This window comes from Crocuta crocuta, unplaced genomic scaffold (genome assembly GCF_008692635.1).
Source record: "Crocuta crocuta isolate KB4526 unplaced genomic scaffold, BGI_CrCroc_1.0 scaffold50, whole genome shotgun sequence".
Taxonomy (NCBI): domain Eukaryota; kingdom Metazoa; phylum Chordata; class Mammalia; order Carnivora; family Hyaenidae; genus Crocuta; species Crocuta crocuta.
In genome coordinates, this window is record NW_027527428.1 from 905,754 (window position 1) to 916,381 (window position 10,628).

Genomic DNA, 10,628 nt, shown 5'->3' on the forward strand with positions numbered 1-10,628 from the left:
TGGTAAGCCACCTCCACTCCTTTGGCAACAAAGGAGGGCATAAAAACAAAACAAAATTCAGCAGAGCCCTGTGGCTTTGGCGGGTATTTTTTAACATGCCAAGTGTCATTTCAAGGCTAGAGTCCTGCTGGGGGAAGGCAGCTCTCCTTGGCTCCTGCTGTCCCCTCCTGCGAGAACAGCAGTTTTGTGGGTTAGAGCAACAGGCTTCAGAGGCAAAGCCAGCAACATCCATCTGCCTGCAAATACCTCTCCCTCCCCCAAACATTCTTTCCAGTCTCCCATCTGGCTGCTGCCAAGGGGCTAGCAAGCTCGCCCTTCGCTATTCCTAGGTTGCCTTTCCCACATTTTCAGGCTGCAGGGATACTTTGCTGTGTAGACTGTCACTGCACCCAGGGGTGGTGTTGGAGGGGGGGCGCTGTATGCAGAGGCGGGACCCTTTGGAAGGCTGTCGTGTGAGGGCCGGGGTGAGCCAGGGATGGGTAGGGGGTGCGACATGCACTTGGAAAGGTCAACCCCCCACATCCCGACCAATCAGCCTGACAACTAACACTCCCAGCTCAGTAAGCACCCATGCCCCCCACGGTCCACAAGCAGGGCCTGCCCCTTGTCCGCCATGCCCGAGCCAGTCCAGTCCGCCTCCGTCTCTGCTCTGCTCTGCTCACAGGACCCAGCCAGTGCTTTCTTCCCCCCAGCCTCCGTCTGCCCATCTGTAAAATGGGACACCGGGAGAGGCGAACTGTATCCTAAAATCTGGGAGATCCTAAGAACTCCTCCCTCCTGTGTCCTGACTCCCTGCATTCCTTTTGTCCGCTTCTGGGAACACGGTGAAGTCGGTGGGGAGAGAACGGAGTCGAAGGTGAGCGCTTTGTAGGACCAGCCGGTACCCCGGCAGGAACTCAGGCCCAAGACTGCAGGCTTGTGAGGCAAAGGGCCTGCCCGGCAGAGACAGAGGCCAGCCTTGCGCAGCCCCGGGAAGGGTCTTTGCACTGGCTGGGCCCTTTGGACAGCGTGAATCAGTAGCCGCCAGCCCCTCGCGTGGCAGCGAGCAGCAACCCCCCTTCCCTCGGGCGCACGGCCCAGGTAAGCCAGGAACCCCCCACCCAATGAGGCCTCTCTCTGCACTGCCCTGTGAGCCGGGTCACAGGCCCTGCTGGTCACTGTCGGTCCCAAAGTGTAAATCATCAGGTTGGGACAGTGGTGGAGAGGAAGGGCTTTGGAGCCCATGCCCGGGTCCATGCCCCAGCTCCTCTGTTTGCCAGTCCTTAGCCTTCAGTTGCCATGGCGTCCTCGTCTGTAGAATGGGGGCAATAGGAATAGCATGGGCCCCATAGAGTCGTCATGAGGATCAGTGAGATCAGCACCAAGGGCAGTGCCTGGCGTCTGGCGGTCCTAAAAGCGGACACCCAGCCATCACCACAGTGATGGTCCAGAACAGCATGTGCCCACGGAAGCATGACAGAGCCCGGCCCTGCAGCGGTGGCTGGGGGCAGGACATGAAGGCCGGACCAGGGTGGGCTGGCACCGATGCATCTTTAGGCTGGACCACAGCCCTGCCCAGAGCTGCAAGGTTTGAAGCACATTTTTGGAAGTGTTGGCTGTGACCTGAATCAGCATGACTACGTTATTGCCCAGATGCGGCCCCTGGCTCCCAGTTTGGGTTGCGGGAGGTAGGGGTGGGGGTGGGGGGCCTCCAGGGCCTCTGTGAGGTGAGATGCGCTCTGCGGGGGCCGTGGGCTTCCCAGGTGAGCCTCAGAGACCAAAGGGGAGAGAGTAACGACCTCCCCCTCCGCCAGCCCCAAACCCACCCAGGGAATCTCTGGCTTGGTCTGTTTATGGATAGGGGTTCAACATTCAACAAATGGGTTCACTGCAAAGCGTCTGGTAAAAAGTTGACAACTGGGCTGTTGCCTAATTTTACATTTTTTCTTTTAATGTTTTTATTTTTGAGAGCGAGAGCATGAGCAGGGGAGGAACAGAGAGAGAGACACAGAATCTGAAGCAGGCTCCAGGCTCTGAGCTATCAGGAGAGCCCGATGTGGGGCTCGAACCCATGAACCGGGAGATCATGACTTGAGCCGAGGTCAGACGCTTAACTGACTGAGCCACCCAGGTGCCCCGTGCCTAACTTTAAAGATGGAGAAATTGAAGTCACCCAGAGGGGGAAATTGGTGGCCTAACACCACGCAGCAAACCGAGATTAGAGCTGGTGTGGCCAGGTTGATTCTACCTGGTTATCCCACACTCTGCTGGGTCCGTCCCCTGGGGCCCCACCCGGAATGCGTGTTCCTAAAGGCGTGGGTCCAGCCAGGTCTCTCCGAAGGCCCCTGAATGCCAGTTGGCACTTTTGGATCAAGAGTCGATAGGCAGGTCTGTGGTCTCAGGGTGGCTGGCTTCTTCCAGGCTCTCACGGATCTAGGGTGAGGGGTTCTAGGTGGGTCCAGGGGGTTCCCGCTGTCTGGGACGCACAGCTCCATGCAGGTGCTCTTCCAGAACCTCCCTGGGCCTCAGTGTACAGAGCATTTCCTCTGCAGCGCCCCCTGGGACCCCACCTCCTCTCCCCTCCCTCTCTCCCTCTGGGGCCACTCCCAGCCTTTGCCACATCCCTCATTAACTGGGAACCAGCCTCTCTAGGGCCGAGGGGCCTGTGCAACATTTTTTATTACGCTTCTAATTGTTCCCAGGGAGGGTGAGCACAAGCCCAAATTTCTCTGCAGATGCTCGAGGCGAGGGGAAAGGTTTCCAGGAACTCAGCCACACTGGCCCGTCCGTGGACAAGACACGTGAGGGGCTTCAGCTAGCAGAGCCCTGCCTGGGCTGACACAGTCGGGGGCAGGGGGGGCGGGTCTCCAGGTCCCCAAACAGGGCAGACACACCCCCAACCTCACTTCCTGAGGGCATGAAGCTTCCTGGAGCCTGTGTGCAGCCAGGTGTAAGGGCTTTAAGTCCGTGATGTCCCGAGTCTACTCCTTAGTGACTTGGGGAAGGTGGCCATGCGGCCCCTGGAGCCCGTTTCTTCCCTAAAACGGGGACACGAGTCCACCTCTCACAGGCCACATGTCTGGATGGAGAACACGCTGCCCAAAACGGCCAGGAAAGAAGGGAGGGCAGCTCCTTCCCAGCCTCTGCACCTGCTGTTCCCGGTGGTGCCCGCTCCCAGGCATGTGGGCACCTGGGGGCTTGGGGGAACCCAGGCTCCCCAGGTTTAGTAATAGCTTTGCAAACTCCATGGCAGTGACTGTGGCTGCACAGTCTTGCTGCTGTGAGAGCAGCAAGAGTCCCAAATCACAGATGCAGGAGGCACAAAGCAACTAAGTGATTTAGTGCCCACAGGCCCCCACCTGGTAAGTGCCACGTGGGGCACCAAAATCCCAGAGCCTCTAAGACCTGCCCAGCAGACAGGCACAGAAGCCTGGTCTCTCCAGGGGCCCGAGAGNTGCTTTTTTTTTTTTTTTAATGTTTCCTCACCGTTTTAACAATACCATGAAAAAATATATACAGTTTAGAATCTGGAACTGACCGCTGTTTGGATGGGTTTCAAGGGCAGCTGGCGGGGGCTGTACGGCCCATCCGATGCCTCCCCGACATGGCAGCCACGCTACTGGAAACAGTACTGACAGGGCGCTGGAATCAGGAACTAAGTTAGTGTCTGGATCAAGATCTGGCAACGAGCATGAGAGGCGGGAGCAGCCATGGCCGCCGGCCCCTCCCCCCCCCCACTGGGTACAAGGAGACAGGAGAAGGTGGGTCAGCTTGTTCCCAGGACAGGAACAGAATCATCGGTTAACCCTGGGGCAGGCGCCCACGCTCCCACTCGGTGAAACGGGGATTTCAGAAGGACGACAAATAATTTTTCAGCATAAGTATGCTCCAAACATGATGTGGGGTATACTTATGCTAAAGAAACGATCCTCTGTATGCCTGACATCCTAGTTTATCCCCGCATTCTGGCTTGGTTTTGTTTTATTGCTAAATCTGGCAACCCTATACCCTTAGGGGCCTCAGAAATGGGGGGGAGAGGTTCAGAAAGGCCTAAAGAAGGAAGAGGAAGTAGTCAGTGTGTGTGTGTGTAGTAACACGGTCAAAAAAGCTTCTATCCCTCCATAGGAATGATACATTTCTTTAAAAAAAATCCTTTTCCAGAAACTTCCTACACTGGCTGCCTTCAGCTGCTAATGGCTATGGGGTGGGGAGAGGGCCACACCAAGGACGCCCACCCCATACAGCTCTAAATAAAGTCTGGAAGCACTTAGTATATAGGTTTTCTAAAAGGATCTGATTTTCCGTCTGGTGGCAGACCTACTAACGCTGTTCCGGATACGGCTCTGGAAGGATTTAAACAGGACAAGAAGGACAGACAAATCGATAGGGGCTGAGCGAGCGCCCAGCCTGTTCCTAGTGTCATCCGGGGAGGGCCCCTTGTAGAAAATTCAGGAAGCCCCGGGGCCTCCTTTCTTTCATCTCCCATCCTGTTCTCCCCTGGAAGGGGCCGTGTTTAGTGCACATACTGGGTCCGGCTTTGCTCCAAGGGGCTCCAGGCTCGCAGTGCAGGGGCAGGAAGTGTGGGGGGGGAGACAGCGGGGGGTGACCGGGGTGTGGGATCACCCTTCCTCCGGCCACACCAGTCAGAGCAGAGACGCCAGGAGAGGAAAGGTGAGCCCAGCGTCCTTAGCCAAGGCACCGGGGCCGCTCCCGGGCTGACCTGCTGTGGCTGTCCCGCGAGGAGGGAACTTGGCTGACTGTGTGGCACCGTCTGAGGCCAGGGTAGAGGGAAGGGAGAACCGGCAAGCACCAGTCGGCCCGCGGCGCACAGGAGGGCCGGGGGCACCGTGCGGCCCGGCGCCCACGCCACCTCCCCATGTGTCCAGCGCCCCAGTTCCAGGAGGGAGGGGGGCATCCGGGGTCTGCGGTGGAAGCCAGGCTCCTGGCTGCCCTGCACTGGACGGGTCGGGGCAGGAAGGGGGTGGTGGCCTGGGGGCAGGGAGGAGACGGAGCTCCCTGCCGCCCTGCTGGGCGCCCCTCACACTCGTATCTCATCCTCCTCCTCGTCCATGAAGGAGAACTCCTTGTCCTGCTGCAGGGGCAGCGCGGCCCGGGCCCTCTCGGGCCCCCGCGAGGCAGGGCTGCGCTCCTCCAGGACGCCCGAGGTGCAGCTGGACAGGGAGCTGCTGTCCCGCGTGGTGTGGCTGCCCTCGCTGCGGGCCGAGCCGGGGCTGGGGGCCGCCGCCCAGCCCTGGTCCTGGGGCAGGTCCCGGCCCCCTGCACCCTCCTGCTGCCTTGCCCGTGGAGGGGCTGCCGCCGCTGCAGCCGCCGCCGCTGGGGGAGCCCGGAGGGTGCCGCCTGCGGGGTCCCCGTCGTCATGGTAACCGCCACCCTCCTCCTCCTCCTCCTCCTCCGGTTCCCACTCCTCCTTGTCCATGATGCTGAGGACGTCGCCCAGCATGGACGGCCCCAGGTCGATGTGGAACGACATGATGGACTCGGCGTGCTTGAGCCCCAGGCTGGCCTTGGGCACCACGGGCAGCTCCGTCAGGTCCCCGAAGGCCTGCTCGTCGAGCAGGGGGTCGGGGGAGTGGGGGGCGGTGGCCCCGTTCCGCCGGGGCGCCGGCTCCCCCTCGCCCGCCTCCTCCTGGCCGCCCTCCCCGGCACTCGCCTTCTTCACGGGGCTGGACGACAGGCTCTTGGGCAGCTTGCCAGAGCCCTTCTCGGCGGCCTCCTTCTCGTTCAGCTGCGGCAGGGACATGGCGTTCTTGACGAACAGAGCCGAGTCCCGCAGGGAGCCCAGCATGTCCCTCTGCTCCCGGTCCCCCCTGGTCACCGACTGCGACCGCTTGCTGCCCCGGAACTTCCGGGACAGGAGGCTGCGTTTGGAGGACGAGGAGGCAGCCTGCTCCTCCAGGGACTCGCCGTCCAGCTCGCCGGCCTTGCTGTTGAGGAAGGACGTGTCCCCGAAGGCGTCCCCCGCCCGGCCCACGTGCATGGTGTGCCGGAAGTCGCCCAAGGGGGCGCTGATCATCTCAGCCGTGAGGTCCACACGGGAGCGGCGTTTCGAGTGCACCGAGCTGGACACCAGCTGCTTGAGAATGGGCANGACAAGGAGAAGATCATAGGGCTGCAAGAAGAGAACAGGAGGCAAAGGTTAAAGAGGGGCTGCTGCCCACACCTCGGCTCTCCCACCAAAACGAAATACTGTGAAATAAGCACCTTGTGTCACAACCTTGTCTGTTTCTTCACGCACAGGCACTCGGGGTAGGCGAGCGCCTTCCGCAAAGCCGGGCTGAGTTCAGGTGGCCACAGGGACACTTTCCCAGCACCAGAGAGAAGGATGAGCCTTCTTCCGAAGGACGACATCTCCCCCAACCAGGATGCCACCAGCGTGAACGCAACCACGTTTAAGGACGTGGAGGTGCCCAGGCGGTTCCGTGCGGCGGTCTAGGGAACAGGCTGGTTCTGGGACAGGACTCCCGCGGACAGCCGGGCTGGAGGCGCGCTCTAAGCTCTTCCTGCTGTCTGACCTCAATCCCCGTGAAGTCAGTGGACACCTCAACCTGAGTCACAGTCCTCCGACCAGGGAGAGAACAGGACGGGCCCCAGAGAGACGGGCCCGACATCTCTGCGCATGTGGGCGGCCAGACTCGCTTTCTGAATCACAATTGGGGCGGGGCTGCTGGGACCCAAAGAGCCAGCTCTCCAGGCTTCCCGTCCTCGCTGGGTGCCCCACTAACGAGGACCCCGCCTGCGACCTCTCCACCGTGGGGCCCAAGCTCTCTGCTGAAGACTCACCCTGTGTCTCTTAGGAATGCAGACCAGAAAAGGCCCACCTGGTCCCTTTAATCATTAGGGGTGCAGGACGAGAGCAGGGACTAGGTGGCCTGGCCCCCGAGGTCTGTAACCCCCAGGGGGACAGTAACTAAAATTGAAGCTCCGCAGAGAGGAGCCCAGCAGAGCCTGGGGCGTCTGAAAGCTTCGGGTACCACCCATATAGCTCCTGGAAGCACCAAGCTGAGGCCCACTGTTGGGGCCAAACCAGACTTCTTCCCTCTGGAGGGACCTGCCCCGAACGCTAACCCCAGCAATGCAGGGCTGAGCAGGGCGGGGGGACCTGCGGGACCTAACGGGGGGCGGTGGTGGCCGCAGTCTTGCCAACAAGACTTCACAGAGGGACCACGCTTCCCACTGCCAAGCACAACCCATGGGGGTCCTTCCTCACGCCCAGCCGGGCCACAGCACCCCCCTCCCCCCACCTTGACCCCCGACGCCAGCCCAGCAGATCCGTTTCCCCTTCTGTCCTTCTCCAGCCCATTCTTCACCTTTTATCTAAAACAAAACCCATCCAGGACACCCGGGCACAGGGCCATCGTTCTGGCCGCCCATCCTTGCCCCCCCTTCCTCCACGCCACTGCTTGCCGCTCCCCACCTTTGCTCTCTGTCCTAGCCCTGAGCTTCTGGCTCCTGGACTCCAGGACTGGACACATGCGGGTCCCTGCTGGCACACCCTGTCACCCGGCTCACTCAACGTCCTTCAGGGCTCGGCTGAGGCGTCACTTCTTCCGGGAAACTGTCCTTAGCCAGGGTGAACCCACTCCGGCCACCTCTCCTCCGGCCTTCCCGGGAGGCACCACCCACATTGTTCTATTCCTGCCAGCTGGGCTGCAATCTGCCCACTGGACCCTGAGCTTCCAGAATGTTCCGGCGGGCCGACTCACCACTGAATCCCATCTAGCAGCAGGTCCTCAAAGACCTGTGGAAAGGCAACACCTCCATCCTGCCCTCCCCACTCTCCCTTTCTGCTTCTTAGTTCAGGGCCAGCAATGGCTTCCCTTTAGCCTACATGGCCGGCTCCAGGGCTCCCCGCCGGCCTGACCTCTGAGTCCTCCAAACACCCTCCACAGTATTCTCAGTCCTTGTCCGGCTGCTGACGCCCAGTCTGATGGCTCCCCCACCATCAAGTGCCCCCCCCGAAGCCTCACCCCAGACAGTCATGTGTTTGTCACTCCAGCAAACAAAGTTCTCTAGGACGGGAGGCAGGAGCCAGGCACGGGGGCGGGGGGGACATGCCACACAGGTGACTTGGGCTGGGCTCAGAGCCAGGGGAGGACTCTCACTACAGCCAGTCAGCTCGCCTTCCTCCCACCAACCCTCAGGTGAGTTAGCTCTCCCTACCCCTACCCCTACCCTGGACCCCCTTCTCCTGCCCACGCCCTGGGATCTAACCTCTCAACAATCAGACATGGAACAGCCAGACCAAGGATTGGCCAGCATTTTCTATAAAGGACCATAGACTAAAGACCTTTGGCTTTGTGGGGCGCCTGGGTGGCTTAGTCGGTTAAGCGTCCGACTTTCGCTTAGGTCATGATCCCGCGGTTCGNGACCAGAGACTAAAGACCTTTGGCTTTGTGGAAGATGCTCTCTTTGTAGTAGGAGAGCAGCAACAGACTGCATGGAAACAAAGGGTGTGGCTGTGTCCCAATAAAACTTTATATATAAAAACAAGTTGTGGGCCAGATTTGGCCCATGGGCCACGGTTTTGCTGACTCAAACTACATTAAAAGTATTGGCCTCGGGTTATCCCCTCGCCACACTGCCCAGGAGAGGGTCGCCGTATGTGACCTTCTGGGCCCGCCATGGGCTCCCAGGTGAAACTTTGTGGGAAAAGCTCTCTTTGGCTGAAAAAGAGAAAGGGAGGCTGGGGGTGGCCTCAGATGTGTTAGGAACAGAAAGAAATCAAAGCAGGTTTCTAACGAACTCTTGGTAACAGAGAATCTCTCAGCTTTTGCTGCCCCCCTCCCCCCCCAGGGCACTGAGGCAAGAATGGAAAAGGCTCATGTCTTCAAACTGCTTGCACTCAAATGCCTGCCTCTAGTCACTGAATCTTGGGATCTCAAAGAGCTGGGCGAGAACGGACGCTCAGGGCAGCTGCAGAAAACAGGTGTAACGGAAGCAGAGTAACCCATCCAGGCTTCTGTCCCAAACAGCAGAGCTGGGTGGGAGGCTGGCCTCCTGGTCCAGTGCTCTCTCTACTCCGTTCCAGACCTTTCTCTGGCCTTCAGTGGGTAGCATCCTTCCCCCGTTACCTTTACCACTTGAACATCCCTCCCCGCTTCTGGGCCAGCAGAGTCCAGGAAAAGGAGGAGCTGCTTCCTCAAGAAAGTTCCTGAACGATCCGAGAGTGTCAACCCTTTGAACCAGATAATTCGTGTGGTGGGGGGCCCTCTGGCACATGGTATGATGTTTTAACATCATTCATGCCTCTGCCCCCTAAAATCCCAGGAGCATCCCTCCCCAGGGATGACAATCAAAATGTCTCCAGACATACCGAATGTCCCCTGGGGGTGGGGGCGGGGAATGTGTGCAAAACTGTCCCAGGTTGAGAACACAGCTACAAAACTAAAGCTTATACGGCTTATCAGATAAAGAAAAATTAAAAAAAAGGAGGGGGCGGGCGGGAGGCTGGGAGGCAGGGTAGGTTCCCATAAAATTGTGGGAACATTAAGCCATGAACTTCCAGAGTTCGGGGTTTCGATGTAACAGTAAGAATCCCCCGAGCCAGTAAGCAACTTTAAGCGCTGTGGTTTCCCCACGTGAAGTGCTCTTCACGGAGAAAGGGGAACCACAGACTCGACCGCCAAGGTCTCAGCAGAACCCATGAAGAGGCCTGCGGCCACTCACAGGGACCTGGCATTCTGGCCACCAAGACTACAGGACAGGAGGGTCCCAGCATCCCACCAAGCCCCCCTTAGAGGGGGGACAGATCCTGGAGGGCGAAACAAAGGCACAGGGAACGGAGGCCAGTAGGCAAACCCGCAGGCCAGGCCCCTACACCCCCAGAGAGAAAGTGAACGTCCGGCCAGCGCTTTCTGCTACTTGCAGTGCTGCTCTCTGGGGGTGGGAACGAGGCTTTCCGGCTTATAAAAACCCAAACCGTCCCTCCAGTGCCCAGCCCAGCACGGAAGAATCTTGAGAGAGCTGGGGGGCATCTGTGGAGTCACCCAGCATCCGGATGCCCCGCAGCCCTGAGCCGGGGCCAAGGTCTGGGCCTCAGGGCTGATGAGAACCCTAAGCTTTGAACACAAAATGACGTGGGCGTGAGGAGACGGAATACGGAGGTTAAGGGCAAGCAGGTGGCCCGGGCCAGTCCTGGGGGGGGCAGGTCAGGAGGCCTGAACGCCCTCCGCCAGGAAGGGGGCCCTGCCAAAGAGAGCTGTGCCTTCGGCCGGGGGTGTTGCTAAGTGCAGTGACTCAGCTCTGGGGAAGTGGCTAAAACAGGCTGCCTGATGACAGGGCGGCCACTCCCCACAGCCTGTGCTGGGCGGGACTCCCCCTCCCCACCCCGGAAGCCATAATTCCACTTTCCTGCCGGAGCAAAGGAGAAGGGGCAGTAACTCCTGGCTCTCCCTCGCTCTCCCCAGCTGCCTAAGGAACTAGATTCCTCTACCCTCAGCCTGACCATCCCCAGAACATTCCCTTAAGGCAGGAGCAGCGAGTCCTCCCTGGAAGGCCAGGCCCCTGGTTGGTTTACACGAACCACCCTCTCAGCTCAGCTCTGCTTAAGGGACCCCGGAGGACACAGCGCTCGCCTGGACCCCTCACCCATCCTCCCTGGCATGCTGCACACAGAGCACTGCCCCCCG

At 59.7% G+C, this 10,628-nt stretch overlaps 1 protein-coding gene across 1 annotated transcript; it reads right to left on the bottom strand.

The window, feature by feature from the left end:
- Positions 1-3,444: 3,444 nt before the first annotated feature.
- On the bottom strand, positions 3,445-6,081 carry CDC42EP4 (CDC42 effector protein 4). The gene has a single exon (XM_077753907.1). It carries the CDS (start codon positions 6,011-6,013, stop codon positions 5,018-5,020), a length of 996 nt encoding a protein of 331 aa, XP_077610033.1. The 5' UTR covers positions 6,014-6,081; the 3' UTR covers positions 3,445-5,017.
- Positions 6,082-10,628: the final 4,547 nt, after the last annotated feature.

Coding starts and splice junctions, on each gene's coding strand:
- CDC42EP4 (XM_077753907.1), bottom strand. CDS start 6,013: ATGATCAGCGCCCCCTTGGGCGACTTCCGGCACACCATGCACGTGGGC.